At 44.8% G+C, this 27737-nt stretch overlaps 1 protein-coding gene across 2 annotated transcripts in view; it reads right to left on the bottom strand.

Annotated features, from left to right (window-relative positions):
• TTC33 (tetratricopeptide repeat domain 33) overlaps nucleotides 1-27737 on the bottom strand; it is a 578456-nt gene that overhangs the window by 144204 nt on the left and 406515 nt on the right. For both annotated transcript variants that reach the window (XM_063961309.1, XM_063961300.1), the window contains exon 4: nucleotides 7301-7432. In XM_063961309.1, coding sequence (XP_063817379.1) covers nucleotides 7301-7432 — 132 coding nt within the window. The remainder of the gene's footprint in view (nucleotides 1-7300; nucleotides 7433-27737) is intronic.

A 27737-nucleotide genomic window follows, 5' to 3' on the forward strand; every position in this document is an offset into this window, starting at 1 on the left:
GACATCCACAAACACTCCTTAAAAGGATTGCAAGAGGACTTTTTACATTTCATCTATATCAGATGTAAGGACTTATTTGCATGTGTTTTGCGCCTATCACTTTCCAATTCCTTGTGTACTAATCATTTGTGGAATTTTTGTGAAAGGTTCCAGTGTTAGTGGTCGGCTGCACACACATTATTGGCAGCGCATGGTGTTTAATCTGTTTTTCATTTCTTTCAGGAAGCTCAGGAGAGCTCCCTGTAGTGCACCCAGTCTCCTCTGGGCACAGTATTAAACTGAGGTCTGGAGGAGGGGCATAGAGGGAGGAGCCAGTGCACACCCATACCTAAAGTTCTATTTAGTGCCCATGTCTCCTGCGGAGTCCGTCTATTCCCCATGGTCCTTACGGAGTCCCCAGCATCCTCTAGGACGTAAGAGAAATATAATGCCGATACACACTCTATAGTATAAAGCAAAGCAATACAGAATAATTATAATGTACTCTGCAATCTAGAGCAAAATCGAGGTCTTGGCATACTTTTTGGCCAAAAAATATCGGCCCAGCAACCAGGTGACCTTGTCTGGTGGAACCCTAAGTCCAGGACGCAGACCCCACCAAGCCAGTAGCTGGCCTTCCCTAACTTGTTTTAGTCTGGGAAAAGTAAATGTTGCATGTTGTATGATGTCCCTGGTGGACACCTCATCTGTCAGGTACAGAGGGGAATGACCTGTTGATATTGTTGGTATGAGTGTGGTGAAATGCAAGGTACTATAGCTACACCAGCGGATAACAGGATACAATAGATAGCCCAATGGTGCTTAACCATGTGTCTGGTTTATTTGACGTGCAACAGAGTTTGTACAGTTACACACCTCAGGTATTCTAGATGGAGCGGAGCATACAGAGGACCAGCCGGTCATGTATGTGAATAGCATTGTGTAATACAGCATATGCTAATGTTAGGATCCAGCCGGAAACTTGCAGGGTCACACAGTGTCCCACTGTGGCGCTCTAAGACAGTAACAAGATGGCTCTGTGCAGCTGTACAGAAGGCGGCCATCTTGGTAAAGGTGCAGACGCGTCACTCAGCAGCATTATGGAGATAGCACAGTAGCACACTCCATTCGGACAGCTCTGTTCAGTCATGTCCACTTGCAAATGAAGTAGATACAGTATGCACCACTTACAGTGAAAATGAAAAGAGTGTTTATTAAAAATTCCGACAATTTCGTTTGAAGAACAATATCATCAGAATTAATGAAGGTTCACGACATTCCATGCTGGGTAATTGTATATTATGCCGTAAATTGCATCTAATTGCTATGTACTCTCCAGGCTCGCTCATAATGAATTTGGATTAAATAAAATAGATCCATATCTAATGGCTATAACCCTGCAATGCCGGCATTTAAACTAAATCTATGGATCACTAAGTTTTATGTGTCACAATCTAATAGAAAAATAATATGTCTCCTGTATTTAAAATAATCCAGGTCTGTAACCTGTGACCTGTGAAATAGCTGAGAGGCCCCCTGGCAGTATTCCTGTCTGCAGGCCACTGCTGAATGGAGTCACAATTAAACCATACCTCCCAACTGTCCCGTTTCCAGTGGGACTGCACTGTCCCACTGTCCCTCCCGCGGACAGCAGTGTCCCGCGGGCTGGGGGCTATTGGGGGAGCCTTTGATCACCCGCTGCTCTGCTCGGCAAAGCAGCAAGTGATGTCTGAATAGATGCCGCGCACACACGCATGGCATCCATTCAGTGCTGGGAGTGGAGCAGGGGGTTGCCCAGCTACTCGGGGAGCACTGGGCACTCCCCCAAAACGCTGGTAAAACGGGTCCTCGGCGCATGACTACGCCCACTCATTCATGACTACGCCCATCCCACCAGAGGCCACGCCTCTTTTTCGGGGCACTGCCCGAACCAGTGGGATTAAAAGGTGGGAGGTATGATTAAACTATACACCAACTAAATTGCAATGGAGTCATTTACTAAGGGTGGCTAAGGGTACAAGATGGGAGCCCCATTTATCGAGTTTTAGCTATTTAAAATTTGTTGCGTTATGATAAATGGTGCTCCAGCCAATCAGCTCCTAACTGTCATGTGTTTTAAAAAAAAAAAAATGCCAACTACGAGCTGATTGGCTGGGGCACCATTTATCATACGCAACACGTTTTATCAGCTCCCAACTGTCATGTGTTTGAAAAATGACAACTGGGAGCTGATTGGCTGGAGCACCATTTATCATATGCTACAAGTTTTAAATAGCTAAAACTCATTGATAAATGGGCCCCATAGTATTTAATATTTATTCCAAGACTACACCTTGCAAATGTAATTCAGTGTTTGTGTTCTTACATAACAATGTCGGCACTGTGAAAGTCGACAGTCACGATGTAGACTGTATACAGTATGTCACTGTTAGGATTAGGGTAAGGCTGCGATTACGGTGAGAGTTAGGGTCCTAACACAGGAAAAAGGCTACGAGGACATGCATAATGTCACCACTACATACCATACCCGCTATTGGCTATCACCTGTTGAGAGGTCCCGACCTTCTGTATATCCAGGTTCCTGATCAGTGGGCCACCTCATGATTATAGGAACTTGTCCGGTCTACTCATGACATCATTTGCTCTTGGAACCTTCATGTACCACAAAGCATCTTAAAAATTGCATGCGTTTCTAAATGTACTCTGGTCAGGGGAGGACTGCAAAGGGGGCAGAAGAAGCAGGGGTGCAGGTAAGAGGGATGAGAGAGGGATATTTCATTATACTTTACCCCCTTCATTACATACAGGGGCAAGTACCAAGACTTGGAGAGAGATAAAGCAGAGAGATTAAAGTACCAAGCAAACCGAACTGTCATCTTTCAAACTGCCTGTAACATGGCAGCAGCTGACTGACTGGTACTTTACCTCTCTCCACTTTGTCACTGTCCAAGGCTTAGTACATCTCCCCCACAGTGAGATGTCATCATGGGAGTCACCTTAAGGACAAATCCCAAATCAGAAAGCAAATATTGCTAGTAAGAACTTAGAGGTGACACAAGCAGGATGGCAGGCAGCGTTCTTCCTTGTGTTACCACATGGACATCAGGTCTTACAGCAGGAAAAGATGAAGCCGGAGGGGGAAATCTTGAGAACAATAATTAATCACCTGCAGTCACTAAATTTACATTTGGCAGTAGCAGGATACAATGTACACACAGGAACAATGATATGAGAACGTCACATATTTTCCCAGCACAGGAACTGGCTGTTTAAGCAAATAATGATGTGCCCACAGTATACCCTAATATCTGGCAGAGAGATAGGTGGAGACTCTAAGGTCTGGAATTCACAGGGCAGCTTCAGTTATGACATTATCTATCTATCTATAGTATCTATCTACAGTATCTATCTACAGTAATATCTATCTATCTACAGTATCTATCTATCTATCTATCTATCTATCTATCTATCTATCTATCTATCTATCTATCTATCTATCTATCTATCTATCGTATCTATCTACAGTATCTATCTACAGCAGTGGTTCTCAAACTCGGTCCTCAGGACCCCACACAGTGCATGTTTTGCAGGTAACCCAGCAGGTGCACAGGTGTATTAATTACTCGCTGACACATTTTAAAAGGTCCACAGGTGGAGCTAATTATTTCACTTGAGATTCTGTGAGGAGACCTGCAAAACATGCACTGTGGGGGGTCCTGGGGACCGAGTTTGAGAACCTGTGATCTACAGTATCTATCTATCTATCTATCTATCTATCTATCTATCTATCTATCTATCTATCTATCTATCTATCGCAGGGCTGGCCAAACCGATCCTCGAGATCTACCAACAGTTCATGTTTTCCAGGCCAACTGGAGATCTGTAGATTTGTCAGTTAGGAATGAATGCAGCACATCTTAATTAGTAATGACTACACCTGTGCACTAACTAGGTGGTCTGGAAAATGTGAATTGTTGGTAGATCTCGAGGACTGGTTTGGCCAGCCCTGATCTACAGTATCTATCTATCTATCTATCTATCTATCTATCTATCTATCTATCTATCTATCTATCTATCTATCTATCTATCTATCTATCTAGGCTGCTGGGTCATCTAGTAGTATTAGATGATGGAAGCTCAGATAGATTTGGGAAAAATAAGGGATGCCATAATCCCAACAGTTGTTATCAAGTAAACTAACTCTAACCCTTACCCTACCCCTAAACCTCCCTTCCTGCAGCCTAACCCTAACCCTTCACCCCGCAGCCTTACCCTAACCCTCCCACTAGTGCCTAACCCTCCCTTTCCACAGCCTAATCCTAATCCTCCCTACCCGCAGCCTAACCTTAACCCCCGCCCCCCACCACCACCACAACGGCAGCCTAACTCTAGCCCCAAGGCAGCCTAACCCTAGCCCTCCCCCCTAGTGCCTAGGGGTAAGCTTCCTCCCTCAGACTAATCCTAACGCTTCCCATCATACCATACTTGCCTACTCTCCCGGAATGGCCGGGAGGCTCCCGAAAATCGGGTGACCCTCCTTGCCCCCCGGAAGAGCAGGCAAGTTTCCCGATTCGCGGGGTCCCCCTGCCCGTCCGCCCACTTAGTGTGTAAAGTGGGCGGTGCGGGCAGTTGATGACGCGATTCTTGCTGAATCGCGTCATCATAGCCACGCCCCCTGCAGTGTAATGCCGGTGATCGCGGCATTACAGAGCGGGGGGCGTGGCTTAAAGGAGGTGTCACAGTGACCCCGCCCTTGCTCTGCCCCCGCTCCGCCCCATCTCCGGCCCACCCCCTTCTCTACGTCACAGCCTCCCCTGCCCGCCCTCTGAGCCGACCTGGCTGCTCTCTCCCGCAGAGAGCAGCCAGAATGTCGGTAAGCATGCATCATACTTACGTTCGGGATTCCGGCGCCGGTCTTCTGACCACTGGCATCCCGTCCGTCAGGGTGCCAACTTCATCCCGACTGTACAGATCATATACCCATTTTTACAAAAGCATAAAATAGCTGATATCATATACAATAAATGTGGCACCAAATCCACCAAAAAATGATCCATGCAACATAACCATCTCTATCTGCACTTATGCCAGGGCCAGTAGCGAACTCAACAACAAAATGCGGATTGTGATGGATATTTCCATATCCCCCTGTCCCACCTCCCGGTATCCTGCCTTGTAAAGCAATCTACGAGAGCAGACAGTCACGTTCCTCTCTACTAATCCCTTCAAAAATGGCTAAGTATATAAAAGTTGTGAAGGCAATTACTCCCATTGGTGAAAGTTAATGCAAGATAATCAACGTGCTAGAAGAAGCTCTTGGCATTCATTATACATTATGCTCTTGCAGCAATGGAGACGCTCTAACAAGCTGCTCTGTGCCATTAAAGGCAAGGCAATACAGTCATGATAGTATTTGTAACAGCTGCATTAAGATGAAAACAAAGTGTACTTCCTATCTGTGACACGGTGCTGTGAACGTATAAAACACGAATATTCATAACAGAGGGTGGGATGCAGAATGCTGCATAGTCTCCATTACCTCCTAACACCATACACCTACATTTAGCCTACAGTGCTTTACTGATTTCTAGTTGGCTGAAAGTCCCTTGGAATACATCTGTTATATTGTTTTCTCACCAGTGAGAGATAAACACGTTCGGTTACTTTTATTGCCAGCCATTATAGGTTGTTCTTTTTTTAGCACTTAATGGACCATTTTCAGAATTAGTGGAGTATACTTACAAAATTCATCTTTACTTGCAGAACTCAACAAAATGAATGTTGACATTAACACAGAACACCGTAATACAAAGCGGAAGAGCATAAATAAACCGGACGGTGTAATATTAAAGGATTAGACATTTTTTTTTGTGTGTTTTATTTATTGAACAGTTTTTGTTTTTGTTTTTTATGCTTTTCATACGATCTGGAGCAGCCTTACATTTGCTATATTCATAGCGGAACTGTTCATGTTTAGCAGAAAGTAGGTGCACAAAATCTAGTCCCAGCAAGGTTGTCATCACAATAAAGGAACAAATTATGCGGACATTGGGGATTGGGAGATGAGCAAATAAACGCAAGGCTGTCACTTAAAATAGGGCCTTTTTAACTATTTCATGTACATTGACATGTAGACAAGCCATTGCTAGTGGTAGAGAGGGATATGTATCAAGCCTTTGAGAGAGATAAAGTGGAGAAGCTGCCGAAAGCAACCAATGGGTGAACACGACCACGACATCCGAAAACTATTTAACAGGAATTTCATTTTTGAGCCTCAGACCCAGGCTCAAAAAAAAAAAAACTTGTTAACTGCCGCCTGCGGCTGCCTCCGTGACTAATTTAATTGTCCCGCTGCTACAAATAGCCCACGATAAATTACCGTGGTTAATTGAGGCCCCCCCCCTTACCGGATGTCTCCTATAATGTCCCCTACCGATTCTGACCAGGGTTCGCCCTCAGGAATGGGAGACCCGCTTCTGCGCCTCCTGGCACTGTATAGCAATGTTCTAACGTTCCCACCCCACACCTACCAGAAATCGGAGCCACTACTCGTATAACACACAACTAGGTGAGAGAACGGTGGATCTTCTTACTGTTTCCTTATTACTTCTACTCGCAGACGTCTCCAGACACCCGGGAGGATCCCAGGCACCTTCTCAGCAGGCACCTTCAAAGCAACACAAATGATGGTGTCCCACGTAATTAGTACCTGTGCCCCCACTGCCTGCAGCACTGAGCAGCGCCAGTTTACAGTTGATTTGTGCAGCACAGCCGACAAGGGACTCCAGAGAGGTAAGTATTAAATCAAAGGGGCGCAGGGTGTGCGGTATGGACCCAGGGGACCATGTGCACTCTTTTCACTGCTTTATGAATAGACCTGTTTGTCTGCTGATAACCAGTCTTGTTTTATAACTGTGATTGTCTCCAATTGTAAGGCACTAATGTAAGATGGTCCTATATAAAGACATATTAGTACACTAGTAAAGGGACTCGGTAATATACCGGGTTACCTTGCTCCACCTCCTGGCTCTGTCCCAAGCCCTCCCTGCTACACAGAGCAGTCCTTTGGCTAATGTCTGTCCAGTCTGGGGCAGAACATGCTCAGGCCACCATTGCACATATATATAGGAGGCGAGACAGACCATAGCAGATTACTAAGTATGATAATAATAATATTAGGGTTAATGTGGGGCAGTGGGCGTAAGAATTAACCTATAGTCATCAGATAAAGCTGACCAGCATAGATGGATTTCCAGTGTTCTCTGCATTTCACAGAGATCTTACCTATTCTCAGGGTAGAAAATGGAAATTGTCAACTCACCAATGCAATTTCCCCTAATCCCAGCTGCGCCCGCCCCAGAGCCTGCCAGGCCTCGACAAAGTGTGGGTTTCTTTTTACTGCCGTCTCAGCAGCTTGTACTGCTGGGAATATTTCATGAAGACACAGAAGAGACTGGAAAACAAAACAAAATGAAAGAGTCATAAAAAGTATGATCCGGACTGCGACCGTACTTTAACCTTTTTGAGAAATGACTTTGACTTGACGAGCCCCCATCTAAAAGTATAAAACTTGCTATTTGCCTGTGTACACGTTCCACAAGCTTAGTACCCGGGAGATGTCACTTTAATGTGTGTACACAGGTTATGTTAATGAACACTGGAGAATTCCCTAGAAAAGTACGTTTTTCACAAAAGTTATATTCACCGCCATCATCGAGTGTGGATCATTAGATCGACAGTCACTAAGTCGACATGGTTTGAAGGTCAACAGGGTTTCTAGGTCGACAGGTCAAAAGGTCGACATGAGTTTTTCATGGTTTTTTGGTGTCGTTTTCTCCGTAAAGTGACCAGGAAGCCGAATTAGTGCACCGTCTTCGCTCACCATGCTTCGGGCAAGGTGTCTCGCTGTATTACCGCTGCGCTCAGCGAAAATAGTTAAGTATGAAAAAGTAAAAATTTTTTTTTCTAAACTAATTTCGACCTTTTGACCTGTCGACCTAGAAACCTTGTCGACCTTCAAACCCTGTCGACCTAGTGACTGTCGACCTATAGTGGTCGACCTAAACATTGTCGACCTAGACACTGTCGATCTTCAGACCGGATACCCCATCATCCTATCTTCCTAATTAACATAATACACATACATACAGTACATATACAAAAAATCACTCTGTACTCAGTCTCCCAGTAAACACAATGTCCCGGGAACCCTCCGTCAAGAAAAAAATCAGTATGTGGCGTGTGTATGTGGCACTCACCTCTTAGCACGGTGATTTAAAACCTTTTTTTTACTCGCGGCACACACCAAACAATATTTTAAAATTGGCAAGGCACACCATCAGTTCCCCACAGGTAAAAACAAAAAACACACATTGGCCCTCATAGTACAATAAAAATGTCCACACATACATTGGCCTACACAGGAAAAACAATCACATTGCTCCCCACATAAATCATATTGCTCCCTACATAAATCCTATTGCTCCCCACATGAATAATTCACATTGTTCCCCCCATAAATCCTACTGTTCCCCACAGGAGAAATAAAATAACAAATATTAGCCCCTACCGGTCAGCTGTCCTCCTCCCTGTCCCTCAGTGGTGGGGGTTGTTCTTAGTGGAGTGCTGCAAATACTGAGCAGCGGGCGGTCGGGCAGGTGTGGATGTGGGTTGGCAAGGAAAGCTGTGTATGCAGGCAGGAACTGGAAGATGTGTATGCAGGCAGGTGGGCTGGCTGGGTGGTGAGAAGCGGCTGCCGTGACCTATGATATCACACCGCCGCGTCTTCAAGACATACGTCACAGCCGGAGCACGACTGATCCTCTAAGAAGAGCCCGGGCCAACAGTTCACTCTGAAGGTGCAGGAAGCTGCTCTGGCTCCACGGCACACCTTGCAACTGGTCGCGGCACACTAGTGTGCCACGGCACACTGGTTGAAAAAGCCTGTCTTAGCATATAATGAACCACAAGGAAACTCCGCTGCTTTTCAACTTTTCAATTTACAGACACAAATTTTCTTAAGGAATCCTGTTGAAAGGCAGCGGAGTACCCATGTGGTTCATTATACACTAATATATATATATATATATATATATATATACATACACACACACACACACACACACACACACACACACACACACACACACACACACACACACACACACTACTGTGCAGAAGTTTTAGTTTTTAGGCAGGTGTGGAAAAAATGCAGCAAAGTAAGGATGATTTAAAAACCAGAAGTGTTAATACAGGTTGAGTATCCCATATCCAAATATTCCGAAATACGGAATATTCCGAAATACGGACTTTTTTGAGTGAGAGTGAGATAGTGAAACCTTTGTTTTTTGATGGCTCAATGTACACAAACTTTGTTTAATACACAAAGTTATTAAAAATATTGTATTAAATGACCTTTAGGCTGTGTGTATAAGGTGTATATGAAACATAACTGAATTGTGTGAATGTACACACACTTTGTTTAATGCACAAAGTTATAAAAAATATTGTCTAAAAGTACCTTCAGGCTGTGTGTATAAGGTGTATATGAAACATAAATGCATTCTGCGCTTAGACTTAGGTCCCATCACCATGATATCTCATTATGGTATGCAATTATTCCAAAATACGGAAAAATCCGATATCCAAAATACCTCTGGTCCCAAGCATTTTGGATAAGGGATACTCAACCTGTAGTTTATTTTGATAAATTAACAAAATGCAAAGTGAATGAATAGAAGAGAAATTAAGGGGGTAATTCCAAGTTGATCGCAGCAGGAAATTTTTTAGCAGTTGGGCAAAACCATGTGCACTGCAGGGGGGGCAGATATAACATTTGCAGAGAGAGTTAGATTTGGGGGGGTTATTTTGTTTATGTGCAGGGTAAATACTGGCTGCTTTATTTTACACTGCAATTTAGATTGCAGATTGAACTCACCACACCCAAATCTAACTCTCTCTGCACATGTTATATCTGCCTCCCCTGCAGTGCACATGGTTTTGCCCAACTGCTATCAAAAATCCTGCTGCGATCAACTTGGAATTACCCCCTAAATTCAAATCAATAATTGGTGTGACCACCCTTTGCCTTCAAAACAGCAGCAATTCTTCTAGGTACACTTGCACACAGTTTTTGAAGGAACTCGACAGGGAGGTTATTCCAAACATCTTGGAGAACAAACCACAGATCTTCTGTGGATGTAGGCTTGCTCAAATCCTTCTGTCTCTTCATGTAATCCCAGACAGACTTAATGATGTTGAGATCAGGGTTCTGTGGAGGCCTTATCATCACTTCCAGGACTCCTTGTTCTTCTTTAAACTGAAGATAGTCCTTAATGACATTGGCTGTATGTTTGGGGTCATTGTTCTGCTGCAGAATAAATTTAGAGTACTATTCAGTACTTTTTAAACACAATAAAGTCTGACGCTGAAAACATCAAAATCTCTTGAAAAACCAGATTCATTTAACATAATTATACTGGATTCTTATTCAATATACCCTACAGGGGTGTGTCCATATAAAAAAGGCAGGACATCCCTGATTTGAGGTGACTGACAGAACCTGTTTGGGGAGGAGTAGGGAAGTATTCCCCTGTCAAAGGCTGATGTTTCCACCGCGTAAGCAAATAAAACTATGTTTTTGTAGCTGGGGAGGCGGCCCAGAAGTGCTAAGCAAGGCCATGTCCAGTATGACACAACTTTTGACTCCAGCAAGCTACAGCCATGCCCCCATGACCAAATTCCAGGATTAGATACTGTTTGGAGGTAATCTAGGCTAGCACCACACAGGATATATTAATTAGAGCATTACAATAGGCGACCCTGGGGCCAGGGAGTCCCAAAGTATGCTTAGCTTGTGCCAGCTAGTTGGTCCATTCTCCTCCGCGGTGCCATCTTCCCAATGACACTACTGCAAGGTTAAAGCAACGACTCTAGCGCTATAACCAGAGCTTTTGCCCTCTTGTGCGTTTGCGCCAACCTCGCAAATATCACTGGGAATATGGTGCCATGGAAGGGTGTAGTATGGCTGACCAGCGGTCAGCTAACCGACGCCGGGATCCCGGCAGCATACCGATGCTGGGATGCCGGCGGAGAGGAGTGAGTGCAGCAAGCCCATTGCGGGCTCGGTGGCGACTGATTCCCACTCTATGGGAATAGTCCCTGTTGGTCGGCATGCCGACCATCGGGATAGTGAGGGGTCGGGATGCTGGAGGAGGTCATGTGACTGTCGGTCTCCCGACCGCCGGTCACATGAATACCACCTCCATGGAAGAGTAGGGACCCACTTGCTGGCACAAGGTAAGATGTGGGCTTCAGGGTGGGGCCCCACTGCTTAGAGGAGGGGGCAGCTGCACATAGGCCCCGTCAGGCATTAATACACCCATAAGCATTACACTGCAAATGTATTTGACAATGGTTCTGTCATCAACACAGTGATCAATCCATTAAGCACATCTCACTGCAATGCCTAATGCCTCGATGATGTCACGGGTGCTTAGCGAATTCATAGGCTGTGTTCTCATGAACACATCACAAAATGGCTGCCTTCACTGTGTGGCCATAACCAGTGGGCTTAACACAAAATGTTGGCTAGTGTAAATGGTATGTTGAGGGAAATCATGAGCCACTGCATCACATACAGTAACAGATGTGGAAATATGGGGGGAGAGGAACGGATGGCACATAAGTGTCTATCTTTTTCTCTCACAGGTAATTTTCTGAGCTTCTGCAAAGTCACAGGACAAAAGGAAAATAAGATTTTACTTACCGATAAATCTATTTCTCGTAGTCCGTAGTGGATGCTGGGGACTCCGTCAGGACCATGGGGATTAGCGGCTCCGCAGGAGACAGGGCACAAAAATAAAGCTTTAGGATCAGGTGGTGTGCACTGGCTCCTCCCCCTATGACCCTCCTCCAAGCCTCAGTTAGGATACTGTGCCCGGACGAGCGTACACAATAAGGAAGGATTTTGAATCCCGGGTAAGACTCATACCAGCCACACCAATCACACCGTACAACTTGTGATCTGAACCCAGTTAACAGTATGATAACGTAGGAGCCTCTGAACAGACGGCTCACAACAATAACAACCCGATTTTTTTGTAACAATAACTATGTACAAGTATTGCAGACAATCCGCACTTGGGATGGGCGCCCAGCATCCACTACGGACTACGAGAAATAGATTTATCGGTAAGTAAAATCTTATTTTCTCTAACGTCCTAGTGGATGCTGGGGACTCCGTCAGGACCATGGGGATTATACCAAAGCTCCCAAACGGGCGGGAGAGTGCGGATGACTCTGCAGCACCGAATGAGAGAACTCCAGGTCCTCTTTAGCCAGGGTATCAAATTTGTAGAATTTTACAAACGTGTTCTCCCCCGACCACGTAGCTGCTCGGCAGAGTTGTAATGCCGAGACCCCTCGGGCAGCCGCCCAGGATGAGCCCACCTTCCTTGTGGAATGGGCCTTGACAGATTTAGGCTGTGGCAGGCCTGTGGCAAGTTGAATTGTGCTACAAATCCAACGAGCAATCGTCTGCTTAGAAGCAGGAGCACCCAGCTTGTTGGGTGCATACAGTATAAACAGCGAGTCAGATTTTCTGACTCCAGCCGTCCTTGAAATATATATTTTCAATGCCCTGACAACGTCCAGCAACTTGGAATCCTCCAAATCGCTAGTAGCCGCAGGCACCACAATAGGCTGGTTCAGGTGAAACGCTGACACCACCTTAGGCAGAAAATGAGGACGCGTCCGCAGTTCTGCCCTGTCCGAATGGAAAATCAGATATGGGCTTTTATACGATAAAGCCGCCAATTCTGACACTCTCCTGGCTGAAGCCAGGGCCAGTAGCATGGTTACTTTCCATGTAAGATATTTCAAATCCGCCGATTTGAGTGGCTCAAACCAATGGGATTTGAGAAAATCCAAAACTACATTAAGGTCCCACGGAGCCACTGGGGGCACAACCGGGGGCTGTATATGTAGTACTCCTTTTACAAAAGTCTGGACTTCAGGAACTGAAGCCAGTTCTTTCTGGAAGAAAATCGACAGGGCCGAAATTTGAACCTTAATGGACCCCAACTTGAGGCCCATAGACAATCCTGTTTGCAGGAAATGTAGGAATCGACCCAATTGAAATTCCTCCGTGGGGGCCTTCCTGGCCTCACACCACGCAACATATTTTCTCCAAATGCGGTGATAATGTTGTGCAGTCACCTCCTTCCTGGCTTTTACCAGTGTAGGAATGACCTCTTCCGGAATGCCTTTTTCCCTTAGAATTCGGCGTTCAACCGCCATGCCGTCAAACGCAGCCGCGGTAAGTCTTGGAATAGACACGGTCCCTGTTGAAGCAGGTCCCGTCTTAGAGGTAGAGGCCACGGATCTTCCGTGAGCATCTCCTGAAGTTCCGGGTGCCAAGTTCGTCTTGGCCAATCCGGAGCCACGAGTATCGTTCTTACTCCCCTTTGCCGTATAATTCTCAGTACTTTTGGTATGAGAGGCAGAGGAGGAAACACATACACTGACTGGAACACCCACGGCGTTACCAGAGCGTCCACAGCTATTGCCTGAGGGTCTCTTGACCTGGCGCAATACCTGTCCAGTTTTTTGTTGAGGCGAGACGCCATCATGTCCACCTTTGGTTTTTCCCAACGGTTCACAATCATGTGGAAGACTTCTGGATGAAGTCCCCACTCTCCCGGGTGTAGATCGTGTCTGCTGAGGAAGTCTGCTTCCCAGTTGTCCACTCCCGGAATGAACACTGCTGACAGTGCTATCACATGATCTTCCGCCCAGCGAAGAATCCTTGCAGCTTCTGCCATTGCTCTCCTGCTTCTTGTGCCGCCCTGTCTGTTTACGTGGGCGACTGCCGTGATGTTGTCCGACTGGATCAACACCGGCTGACCCTGAAGCAGGGGTTTTGCCAGGCTTAGAGCATTGTAAATCGCTCTTAGCTCCAGTATATTTATGTGAAGAGACATCTCCAGGTTTGACCATACTCCCTGGAAGTTTCTTCCCTGTGTGACCGCTCCCCAGCCTCTCAGACTGGCATCCGTGGTCACCAGGACCCAGTCCTGTATGCCGAATCTGCGGCCCTCTAACAGATGAGCACTCTGCAACCACCACAGCAGAGACACCCTTGTCCGTGGCGATAAGGTTATCCGCTGATGCATCTGCAGATGTGATCCGGACCATTTGTCCAGCAGATCCCACTGAAAAGTTCGTGCGTGGAATCTGCCGAATGGAATCGCTTCGTAAGAAGCCACCATCTTTCCCAGGACTCTTGTGCATTGATGCACAGACACTTTCCCTGGTTTTAGGAGGTTCCTGACAAGTTCGGATAACTCCTTGGCTTTCTCCTCCGGAAGAAACACCTTTTTCTGAACCGTGTCCAGAATCATTCCCAGGAACAGCAGACGTGTCGTCGGGGTCAATTGAGATTTTGGAAAATTCAGAATCCACCCGTGCTCTTGCAGCACTATTTGGGTTAGTGCTACTACGTCCCCCAGCTGTTCCCTGGACCTTGCCCTTATCAGGAGATCGTCCAAGTAAGGGATAATTAATACGCCTTTTCTTCGTAGAAGAAACATCATTTCGGCCATTACCTTGGTAAAGACCCGAGGTGCCGTGGACAATCCAAACGGCAGCGTCTGAAACTGATAATGACAGTTTTGTACCACGAACCTGAGGTACCCTTGATGTGAAGGGCAAATTGGGACATGCAGGTAAGCATCCTTGATGTCCAGGGACACCATAAAGTCCCCTTCTTCCAGATTCGCTATCACTGCTCTGAGTGACTCCATCTTGAACTTGAATTTTTGTATGTACAGGTTCAAAGATTTCAGATTTAGAATAGGTCTTACCGAGCCGTCCGGCTTCGGTACCACAAATAGTGTGGAATAATACCCCTTTCCCTGTTGTAGGAGGGGTACCTTGACTATCACCTGCTGAGAATACAGCTTGTGAATGGCTTCCAATACCGTCGCCCTGTCTGAGGGAGACGTTGGCAGAGCAGACTTTAGGAACCGGCGAGGGGGAGACTTCTCGAATTCCAACCTGTAACCCTGAGATATTATCTGCAGGATCCAGGGGTCCACCTGTGAGTGAGCCCACTGTGCGCTGAAATTCTTGAGTCGACCCCCCACCGCCCCTGAGTCCGCTTGTAAAGCCCCAACGTCATGCTGAGGGCTTTGCAGAAGCCGGGGGGGGCTTCTGCTCCTGGGAAGAAGCTGCTTGGTGCACTCTCTTACCCTTTCCTTTGCCTCGGGGCAAATATGACTGTCCTTTCGCCCGCTTGTTCCTATAGGAACGAAAGGACTGCGGCTGAAAAGACGGTGTCTTTTTCTGTTGGGAGGGGACCTGAGGTAAAAAGGTGGATTTCCCGGCTGTTGCCGTAGCCACCAAATCCGATAGACCGACCCCAAATAATTCCTCCCCCTTATACGGCAATACTTCCATATGCCGTTTGGAATCCGCATCACCTGACCATTGTCGCGTCCATAAACTTCTTCTGGCAGATATGGACATCGCACTTACTCTCGATGCCAGAGTGCAAATATCCCTCTGTGCATCTCGCATATATAGAAATGCATCCTTTAAATGCTCTATAGTCAGTAAAATACTGTCCCTATCCAGGGTATCAATATTTTCAGTCAGGGAATCCGACCAAACCACCCCAGCACTGCACATCCATGCAGAGGCGATGGCTGGTCGCAGTATAACACCAGTATGAGTGTATATACTTTTCAGGGTAGTTTCCAGCCTCCTATCTGCTGGATCCTTGAGGGCGGCCGTTTCAGGAGACGGTAACGCCACTTGTTTTGATAAGCGTGTGAGCGCCTTATCCACCCTAGGGGGTGTTTCCCAGCGCGCCCTAACCTCTGGCGGGAAAGGATATAATGCCAATAACTTCTTTGAAATTAGCAGTTTTCTATCGGGGTTAACCCACGCTTCATCACACACTTCATTCAATTCGTCTGATTCAGGAAAAACTACAGGTAGTTTTTTCAGACCCCACATAATACCCCTTTTTGTGGTACATGCAGTATCAGAGATATGTAAAGCCTCCTTCATTGCCGTGATCATATAACGTGTGGCCCTACTGGAAAATACGTTTGTTTCTTCACCGTCAACACTAGATTCGGTGTCCGTGTCTGGGTCTGTGTCGACCGACTGAGGTAAAGGGCGTTTTACAGCCCCTGACGGTGTCTGAGACGCCTGTACAGGTACTAACTGGTTTTCCGGCCGTCTCATGTCGTCAACTGATTTTTGTAATGTGCTGACATTATCACGTAATTCCATAAATAAAGCCATCCATTCCGGTGTCGACTCCCTAGGGGGTGACATCACCATTACCGGCAATTGCTCCGCCTCCACACCAACATCGTCCTCATACATGTCGACACACACGTACCGACACACAGCAGACACACAGGGAATGCTCTTATCGAAGACAGGACCCCACTAGCCCTTTGGGGAGACAGAGGGAGAGTTTGCCAGCACACACCCAAGCGCTATAAATATATAGGAACAACCCTATAGAAGTGTTGTCTCCCTTATAGCAGCTTAATATATATCAAAAACGCCAAAAAAAGTGGCCCCCCCCCCTCTCTTTTTTACCCTGTTTCTGTAGTGCAGTGCAGGGGAGAGTCCTGGGAGCCTTCCTCGCAGCGGAGCTGAGCAGGAAAATGGCGCTGTGTGCTGAGGAGATAGGCCCCGCCCCCTATTTCGGCGGGCTCTTCTCCGGAGTTTGTGAGACCTGGCAGGGGTTAAATACATCCATATAGCCCCAAGGGCTATATGTGATGTATTTTTTAGCCAGAACAAGGTATTCTCATTGCTGCCCAGGGCGCCCCCTGCAGCGCCCTGCACCCTCCGTGACCGCTGGTGTGAAGTGTGTGACAACAATGGCGCACAGCTGCAGTGCTGTGCGCTACCTCATGAAGACTGAAAAGTCTTCTGCCGCCGGTTTCTGGACCTCTTCGCTTTTCGGCATCTGCAAGGGGGTCGGCGGCGCGGCTCCGGGACCGGACTCCATGGCTGGGCCTGTGTTCGATCCCTCTGGAGCTAATGGTGTCCAGTAGCCTAAGAAGCCAATCCATCCTGCACGCAGGTGAGTTCACTTCTTCTCCCCTAAGTCCCTCGTTGCAGTGAGCCTGTTGCCAGCAGGACTCACTGAAAATAAAAAACCTAAAAACTTTTTCTAAGCAGCTCTTTAGGAGAGCCACCTAGATTGCACCCTGCTCGGACGGGCACAAAAACCTAACTGAGGCTTGGAGGAGGGTCATAGGGGGAGGAGCCAGTGCACACCACCTGATCCTAAAGCTTTATTTTTGTGCCCTGTCTCCTGCGGAGCCGCTAATCCCCATGGTCCTGACGGAGTCCCCAGCATCCACTAGGACGTTAGAGAAATACATGCTACAACAATGAAGAATATTTTTCAAATGAATCCACATATGATGGAGCTTATGTTAATGAATAACAATCAATCAGATGTTCACACACTGGTCAGTGGGGGTGATTCAGACCTGATTGCTGGGCTGCTAACTTTACTGTCCTGCGTTCAGATAGTCGCCGCCTCCAGGGGGAGTGTCAATTCGCCGTGCAAGTGTGCGATTGCATGTGTACGCCGAGCTGCAAAAATCTACTGTGTGCAGTCTCTGCGCAACCCAGGACTTACTCCTACAGTGCGATAGAATCAGGATGATCGGGGACGGAGCTGACGTCAGACACCCTCTCTTAAAACGCTTGGGAACGCCTGCATTTTTCCAGACACTCCCAGTAAACGGAGAAAAAAAGAAAGTGGAGACTCCTATCATAAATGGCGCCTACAAGCTGCCCTGAACTGTGTCCCCCCTTGGAGTATCACCACACTCCCACACAAACAATAAGTACAAGAAGGTAGAGGGGATACAATTCTTAGCGCTATATTATTATACTTAAATATACATAGACAAATACACAATACGTCCCTTTTTAGTGGGGTCTTCAAAAGATTCTCTTTCCTCTTTTCTATTCTTCTTATAACCATCCAATATTTTATTCCAGTGGTGTGAATGACATATGAAAGAAAAAATTGCATATGTGTAGAACAGTTTATATTTCCATACACCACACTGTATAACAAGTCCTTTGAGTGGATAATCAGAAGTGTAGTTTAGGCGTACCCCAACTCACACTATGTAGCGTAAAACTCTCTATATAAAGGTATCTTTGTTTTTTCATTCCTTCACCAGATTCACCAATATAGCTATATTTCTGAGTTAGCGTACCCCACTCACTAGATTAGTAGAATGAGGAAAACATATAAAGGTATCTTTGTCTTCAGATGCGTACCCTACTTACAGGGTTCGAGGATGGCCACAAGTCTATCAAGGTTTCTTTTCCCTTTCTGATTTTTCGTTATTGGTAGCCTTGTGTTTCTCCACAGTCTCCCTCGGTGTCAGGTATATGGAAATGAGATTAAAAGAACCAATGTGTAGACTGAACCAATAAATTAGTGCATAAAATTATATGTGAAAGTGTTAAATTGAAGGATACCCGTATATAAGGGTATCTAAAGAATATAGTAATCCTTACATAAAGAGATTCCAATAAATTTAGTGAGAAATACCCTAGTGATATGTGAAGTGACGTGAATATTATAATAGACGTACCCCACTTACACAAAGTGGGGAAGTGATAAACATATAGCGGTTTCTTTATATAGGAGAAGAAAGAGATTCTGGCGGGCGTACCCCACTCACAGTCTAGCTGCTTCTTATCATGCACATCAGGGTTTCTTTAATATCCTCTCTCATACAGTCCTTCTGGAGATCTTTCAACCAAATATATGCACTTCCAAAAATCAAGGGGTCCACGTAAAGATAAAAAATTTCTAAGTTTTATTCCACACTACCCGCCACATGCGAGTAGGTAAAAACAGCAATGTCCAAAACAGTACAGTACATACACAAAGTATGAAAGCAGCAAAAAGATGGAGAGATCCTTCTACATCAAAAACCATCAAAAAAATAAAAAAATAAAAAAATTTCTTTAAAAAAAAAATTAAAAACAATTCTTTTACCTTGCTGAGTCTTTAAAGGTAAAACTGGAAAAAATGGCTGTCCACACTCCTCCTGTCGGACAGAAGAAGAATCTCTTTCTTCTCCTATATAAAGAAACCGCTATATGTTTATCACTTCCCCACTTTGTGTAAGTGGGGTACGTCTATTATAATATTCACGTCACTTCACATATCACTAGGGTATTTCTCACTAAATTTATTGGAATCTCTTTATGTAAGGATTACTATATTCTTTAGATACCCTTATATACGGGTATCCTTCAATTTAACACTTTCACATATAATTTTATGCACTAATTTATTGGTTCAGTCTACACATTGGTTCTTTTAATCTCATTTCCATATACCTGACACCGAGGGAGACTGTGGAGAAACACAAGGCTACCAATAACGAAAAATCAGAAAGGGAAAAGAAACCTTGATAGACTTGTGGCCATCCTCGAACCCTGTAAGTAGGGTACGCATCTGAAGACAAAGATACCTTTATATGTTTTCCTCATTCTACTAATCTAGTGAGTGGGGTACGCTAACTCAGAAATATAGCTATATTGGTGAATCTGGTGAAGGAATGAAAAAACAAAGATACCTTTATATATAGAGTTTTACGCTACATAGTGTGAGTTGGGGTACGCCTAAACTACACTTCTGATTATCCACTCAAAGGACTTGTTATACAGTGTGGTGTATGGAAATATAAACTGTTCTACACATATGCAATTTTTTCTTTCATATGTCATTCACACCACTGGAATAAAATATTGGATGGTTATAAGAAGAATAGAAAAGAGGAAAGAGAATCTTTTGAAGACCCCACTAAAAAGGGACGTATTGTGTATTTGTCTATGTATATTTAAGTATAATAATATAGCGCTAAGAATTGTATCCCCTCTACCTTCTTGTACTCCCAGTAAACGGTCAGTTACCACACACAAACGGCCTCTTCCTGTCAATCACCTTGCAAACGCCGTGCGATCAGAATTTTCACACCATCCCGTCGCTGACCGGCGGTGCCCGTTGCTGTTGTCCGACGCGCGTGCGCACTGCGATGTATACGCATGTGCAGTTATGACCTGATCGCCCGCTGAGCGAAAACGAACAGCATCGAACAGGTCTGAATCACCCCCCATGTTCCTGAATTTCAGTGACCAAAAGGGAGAAGGTCTTGCTGGAAACGGGCACAGTTTGGGAAGTGGTTGTCCCAGTTTACCAGTTGGATACATTGGCAGATATGGGTTAACATTCATTTTCTGCAATGCACTAGAAAATTGTAAGTGTGGTAATAAATATATCACCAACATCTCTACATTTCCCAGGTTTGCTGGAAATAAGTTAGATTCTCTGTGCGTCAGTCCATATGGGAATGATCAGTTTTAGGCTTTGACCCTCACACCAGGTTCTTTGATCTTGTACGATGAATGAAGTGTTTGGACGGCTCCCTGCCAGCTCTCACTGTACAACCTGTCGCAGGACACACACGCTTCTGCACATTCTTAGAATGCCCTTCTCTTGATTTCATTGTTATCATTCGGTACAAAAACAACAAAAAAGGAAAGACACGCATCTTTTTATGGGGAACAAGAAAAACACTGCTTATGAGACCTAAAGGGTGTTTACATATCTGTATTATGTGGTTGGAGTATTGGATAAATTATAACTGACTGGAGCAATGTAAGAACATAAATATGTTTGATTAAAAAAAAAATTGCTTTCAGAAACAAGAACTTTTTTTTTGTCCCTTAAACTACGCTTATTTCTTTATGGCATAATAATGTCATGACTTTGATTAGTGTCAGAAACAAATATCACCAATAAAGTAATTATATTCATCATATGGTATCTGAGGACCCTCTATAGGGGAAGGTGGGTCGATATAGGGCTCTGTTAGAAGTCTATTTTTGAAATTCACCAGGTAAGAGGGATCAAGTGAGATGGGGGTTAGACTTTGATAGATGGTATCAGGATCCCGGCGCTTGGGGAGTCGGCAGTCAAAATACCAACAGCAGCATCCCGAAGTTCAAGATCCCGATACCAAGGAGGTAAGAACACTAGCCCTAATTTCTACCCCCTCACCCTAACCCCCCCCCCCACAACACAGCCTAATACTAACCTCTTGTACCCCCCCCCCCTCCCCCTCGAGCGGGTTACCTCTTCAGCAGCCCATCAAATCCTCGGACGAATCCCAGCGCCGAGATACTGATCAATGTCGGGATCCCAGAGTTGGAATTCTGAGTAGTGTCAGGATTCCGTTGTCTGTATTTCGACAGCCAGGATCCCACCCAGATCCCCTTTGACTATCTGCATTAATGACCCACAGCTTTAGCAGTGGGTCGCAATCAATGTCAACAGAGTACCCCCTGGCGTCCATTTGCATTATGTTTCCCCCATCCCCCCTATTTGTGTCGGTGGCCCTGGGCCGTAGCTCAGGTTGCTCTATGGCTAATCCGGCACTTTATGAAATACAGAATAAAATAAGGGCTACAGATGATCAATGCATACAAAAAGCAACTGCAAATAAAAATCTGCACTCCACATGTTGGGAGCATTTTCAGATATAACAATTGAAGGAAACAAATTTGAAACATGGGAGCAAATCAGTTTAAAGCAATAGCAGCTGGGCTATAGCCATACGTAAATTAATCTACCGGCGGATTATAAGATTTGTAAATGCGAGAGCTGACATTAGCGCAACAAATAGCATTTGTTTTATTAGAATAAATAAGATCACTTCCACTAAACAAACAGGTTTGTCGAAGGCAATTTCAATGGCTTCTGTGAACACAGGCAGCTTCGGGTGAATGCACGATACACTCTAAGCACAGGATCAGTTATCGCTAGAAACATGAAATAAATATTATGAACCCGGCTACTTCCAGCGGCCTAGTACTGAAATGTTGCAGGCGTTTCACTGAACCTTGATATCAACCTGCAACATCATATTAATCATACAGACTGACTTATGAATAAACATTTAATGGGGGGAATTCAATTCCTGGCAACGTCGCAATGTGGCGTTCCGGAACGGCAGAACGCGTCTTACCGGAATTGCACGTTTTCCTTCTCGCCCCAGAGAGGTGCAAGGGAAAACATTCCTAATCGGTACTCCTGTAATTAGCTGATATGTGCGCAGTCACAAGTGCCGCATTTAATTTCCTCCAATAATACAAAGAGCATTCGGGGCTATTTACCAACATAACATAACTACAAACCTGCAGTAACTCAAAGCAACCAAACAGCAGTTACCGTTAAGCCCCACTCTACTGTAGACAAGGTTGGTATGGGTCACTAAATTGCACATGAATGATAGTAAATAATGCCTAATGAGTATTGATTGAGCTTACAGTAGTTTTGCATTTAGTAGACAGGGCCTCAGCTGCAGCAAACGGAGGAACCTACTGAAAAGGGACTGTATATTTTTTGGGCGATTCGGACAAATATGAACTGAATTCACCCCATAATATGTATGCTCAATTGATGCAGAAGAAGATTCTGCAATGACAAAACTAAATCAATGGCTCTCATTCCGAGTTGTTCGCTCGCTAGCTACTTTTAGCAGAAATGCAAACACAAAGCCGCCGCCCTCTGGGAGTGTATCTTAACATAGCAGAATTGCTAACGAAAGATTAGCAATTCTGCTAATATTAGCAGAATTGCTAACGAAAGCAATATCCTTGCAGTTTCTGAGTAGCTCCAGACCTACTCCTAGATTGCGATCACCTCAGTCCGTTTAGTTCCTGGTTTGACGTCACAAGCACGCCCAGCGTCCGACCAGCCACTCCTCCGTTTCTCCAGCCACTCCTGCGTTTTTACCTGGCACGCCTGCGTTTTTTAGCACACTCCCTGAAAACGGCCAGTTTCCGCCCAGAAACACCCACTTCCTGTCAATCAGCAGAGCGACTGAAAAGCTTTGTTCGCCTGTGAGTAAAATAGCATAGTTTTGTGTAAATTTGCTTAGCGCGTGCGCCCTGCTGTGCATACGCATGCGCAGAACTGCCTGATTTTAGCCTATTAGCAATTCTGCTAAAATTAGCAGGAGCGAACAACTCGGAATGAGGGCCTATATGCGGTTAACCTATTGTGAAAAGTCATCAATGATCCAACCGTCTGAATCCTGACCTGATCCCCCCACTCTCCGATAGCCAGTTTAAACTTTAAAGCTTGGGGGGTTGTTTTGTTTTGTTTTCTAAAACCACTATCCAACATTTACATGTTAAATGTCATTAATCTGATCCTTCCACTTTCCTGAAAACTGGACCTGGATGGCGTTACGGGGTGGAAAGTGTGTGTGTGTGTGCGTGTGTGTGTGTGTGTGTGTGTGTGTGTCGTACAATCCGAAGACACAATCAATGGGATTGAATATCACCCTCCTCTCCAACAATTTAATAGTGTCAAGTCGATCAGGCGTAGAACCCTCCCAAGGCACCTACAAGGATAGTGGTTGCATTCTGGGGCTGTTACACCCATTGTATTCATATACTACTATATTGTAGCATTAATATTGGTGGGTCTATATCGTGGTATTAGCAGCGGTGAGGCTATATTGTAGTATTAGTAGTGGTGGGGATATATTGTACTATTAGCAATGGTGGGGCTTTATTGTTGTATTTCAGGGGGTGGGATTGTATATTGTACTTTTAGCAGCAGTGGGGCTATAATGTAGTATTAGTAGTGGTGGGGCTATATTTTACTTTTAGCAGCGGTGGGGCTATAATGTAGTATTAGTAGTGGTGGGGCTATATTGCAGTATTAGCAGTAGTGGGGTTTGGGCTACATTGTAGTACTGGTAGTGGCGAGGTCAGGGGCGTAAGTTCATACAAGACGACCGGTGGTGAAATAGAAGCCCAGTGACTTGCCAACGGTACATCTAGGAGAATAAAGATTCCTTATTGAAGCTAATTGTGGCGATAAGGAATCTTTATTTTCAGGTGCTGGCTGCAAATGATAATAAACAGAGTCCTAAGGGGGGTATCAAAGCTCAGAGAGAGATAACATTGTGAGAGATAAAGTACCAGGCAATCAGCTTCTGCCTTACATGTTACAGGCTGTGTTTGAAAAATTACAAGAGCGGATATGTTGGTACTTTATCTCTCACAATTTTATCTCTCTCCAAGCTTTGATAAATGCCATCCCTTAAAAGTTTTATTATAATAATTACTGCATTTTCTTAAAACCAACTTCTGCTTTCCTTTCTTTCCTCATATAAGACACAGCAGCAGAGCTGTAGATCATTGTATACACTTTGATCTGTTATTAAACACATTCCAGATGCTTCAACTGAAGGGGTCTTTGAAGGAGGTTTTTGAGCAAGGACAGCAGTCAGCAGTGACTGCAGCAAGTCACTATGAAATGAGTGGAGAGAGATCTTTTCTAGTTCAGAAGCCCCCTCTGTCTTTCTTTCTCAGGGCTCTTCTGACAGCTGGAGCTTAGTGGCAAATGTCTCCATTGTCTCTGGGAGTTACACCACTGGGCAAGGCTATACTGCACTATGAGCAGTGGTGGAGCTATACTGCACTATTAGCAGTAGTGAGGCTACACTGTAGTATTAGCAGTAGTGGGGCTATGATGTATTATTGGCGCTATACTATACTATTCGCAGTTGTGGGGCTACACTGTACTATTTAGCTGATACATTTAAAGCAGCAATCATTTAAACAGCAATACCAGCAGTGGTGGGGCTATACTGTAGTATTAGCAGTGGTGAGGCTATACTGTAGTATTAGCAGTGGTGGGGCTATACTGTAGTATTAGCTGTGGTGGGGCTATACTGTAGTATTAGCAGTGGTGGGGCTACACTGTACTATTTAGCTGATACATTTAAAGCAGCAATCATTTAAACAGCAATACCAGCAGTGGTGGGGCTATACTGTAGTATTAGCAGTGGTGAGGCTATACTGTAGTATTAGCAGTGGTGGGGCTATACTGTAGTATTAGCAGTGGTGAGGCTATACTGTAGTATTAGCAGTGGTGAGGCTATACTGTAGTATTAGCAGTGGTGAGGCTATAATGTAGTATTAGCAGTGGTGAGGCTATACTGTAGTATTAGCAGTGGTGGGGCTATACTGTAGTATTAGCAGTGGTGAGGCTATACTGTAGTATTAGCAGTAGTGAGGCTATACTGTAGTATTAGCAGTAGTGGGGCTATACGGTAGTATTAGCAGTGGTGAGGCTATACCGTAGTATTAGCAGTAGTGAGGCTATGCTGTAGTATTAGCAGTAGTTATGCTATACTGTAGTATTAGCAGTAGTGAGGCTATACTGTAGTATTAGCTGTAGTGGGGCTATATAGTAATATTAGCAGTGGTGGGGCTATACTGTAGTATTAGCAGTGGTGGGGCTATACGGTAGTATTAGCAGTGGTGAGGCTATACCGTAGTATTAGCAGTAGTGAGGCTATGCTGTAGTATTAGCAGTAGTTATGCTATACTGTAGTATTAGCTGTGGTGGGGCTATACTGTAGTATTAGCAGTGGTGGGGCTATACTGTAGTATTAGCAGTGGTGAGGCTATACTGTAGTATTAGCAGTGGTGAGGCTATACTGTAGTATTAGCAGTAGTGAGGCTATACTGTAGTATTAGCAGTGGTGAGGCTATACTGTAGTATTAGCAGTAGTGAGGCTATACTGTAGTATTAGCAGTAGTGAGGCTATACTGTAGTATTAGCAGTAGTGGGGCTATACTGTAGTATTAGCAGTGGTGGGGCTAGACTGTAGTATTAGCAGTGGTGAGGCTATACTGTAGTATTAGCAGTAGTGAGGCTATACTGTAGTATTAGCAGTAGTGGGGCTATACTGTAGTATTAGCAGTAGTGGGGCTATATAGTAGTATTAGCAGTGGTGGGGCTATACTGTAGTATTAGCAGTAGTGGGGCTGTATATAGTAGTATTAGCAGTGGTGGGGCTATACTGTAGTATTAGCAGTAGTGAGGCTATACTGTAGTATTAGCAGTGGTGGGGCTAGACTGTAGTATTAGCAGTGGTGAGGCTATACTGTAGTATTAGCAGTAGTGAGGCTATACTGTAATATTAGCAGTAGTGAGGCTATACTGTAGTATTAGCAGTGGTGGGGCTATACTGTAGTATTAGCAGTGGTGGGGCTATACTGTAGTATTAGCAGTGGTGAGGCTATACTGTAATATTAGCAGTGGTGGGGCTATACTGTAGTATTAGCAGTGGTGGGGCTATACTGTAGTATTAGCAGTGGTGAGGCTATACTGTAGTATTAGCTGTGGTGGGGCTATACTGTAGTATTAGCAGTAGTGAGGCTATACTGTAGTATTAGCAGTGGTGGGGCTATACTGTAGTATTAGTAGTGGTGAGGCTATACTGTAGTATTAGCAGTGGTGGGGCTATAATGTAGTATTAGCAGTGGTGAGGCTATACTGTAGTATTAGCAGTGGTGGGGCTATACTGTAGTATTAGCAGTGGTGAGGCTATACTGTAGTATTAGCAGTAGTGAGGCTATACTGTAGTATTAGCAGTAGTGGGGCTATACTGTAGTATTAGCAGTAGTTATGCTATACTGTAGTATTAGCAGTAGTGAGGCTATACTGTAGTATTAGCTGTAGTGGGGCTATATAGTAATATTAGCAGTGGTGGGGCTATACTGTAGTATTAGCAGTGGTGGGGCTATACTGTAGTATTAGCAGTAGTGGGGCTATACGGTAGTATTAGCAGTGGTGAGGCTATACCGTAGTATTAGCAGTAGTGAGGCTATACTGTAGTATTAGCAGTGGTGGGGCTATACTGTAGTATTAGCAGTGGTGAGGCTATACTGTAGTATTAGCAGTAGTGAGGCTATACTGTAGTATTAGCAGTAGTGGGGCTATACTGTAGTATTAGCAGTAGTTATGCTATACTGTAGTATTAGCAGTAGTGAGGCTATACTGTAGTATTAGCTGTAGTGGGGCTATATAGTAATATTAGCAGTGGTGGGGCTATACTGTAGTATTAGCAGTGGTGGGGCTATACTGTAGTATTAGCAGTAGTGGGGCTATACGGTAGTATTAGCAGTGGTGAGGCTATACCGTAGTATTAGCAGTAGTGAGGCTATGCTGTAGTATTAGCAGTAGTTATGCTATACTGTAGTATTAGCAGTAGTGAGGCTATACTGTAGTATTAGCAGTAGTGGGGCTATACTGTAGTATTAGCAGTAGTGAGGCTATACTGTAGTATTAGCAGTGGTGGGGCTATACTGTAGTATTAGCAGTAGTGAGGCTATACTGTAGTATTAGCAGTGGTGGGGCTAGACTGTAGTATTAGCAGTGGTGAGGCTATACTGTAGTATTAGCAGTAGTGAGGCTATACTGTAATATTAGCAGTAGTGAGGCTATACTGTAGTATTAGCAGTGGTGGGGCTATACTGTAGTATTAGCAGTGGTGGGGCTAGACTAGTATTAGCAGTGGTGAGGCTATACTGTAGTATTAGCAGTGGTGGGGCTATACTGTAGTATTAGCTGTGGTGGGGCTATACTGTAGTATTAGCAGTAGTGAGGCTATACTGTAGTATTAGCAGTGGTGGGGCTATACTGTAGTATTAGCAGTGGTGAGGCTATACTGTAGTATTAGCAGTGGTGAGGCTATACTGTAGTATTAGCAGTGGTGGGGCTATAATGTAGTATTAGCAGTGGTGAGGCTATACTGTAATATTAGCAGTAGTTAGGCTATATTGTAGTATCAACAGTAGTGGGGCGATGATGT

Source organism: Pseudophryne corroboree, chromosome 1 (assembly GCF_028390025.1).
Source record: "Pseudophryne corroboree isolate aPseCor3 chromosome 1, aPseCor3.hap2, whole genome shotgun sequence".
Classification (NCBI taxonomy): Eukaryota; Metazoa; Chordata; class Amphibia; order Anura; family Myobatrachidae; genus Pseudophryne; species Pseudophryne corroboree.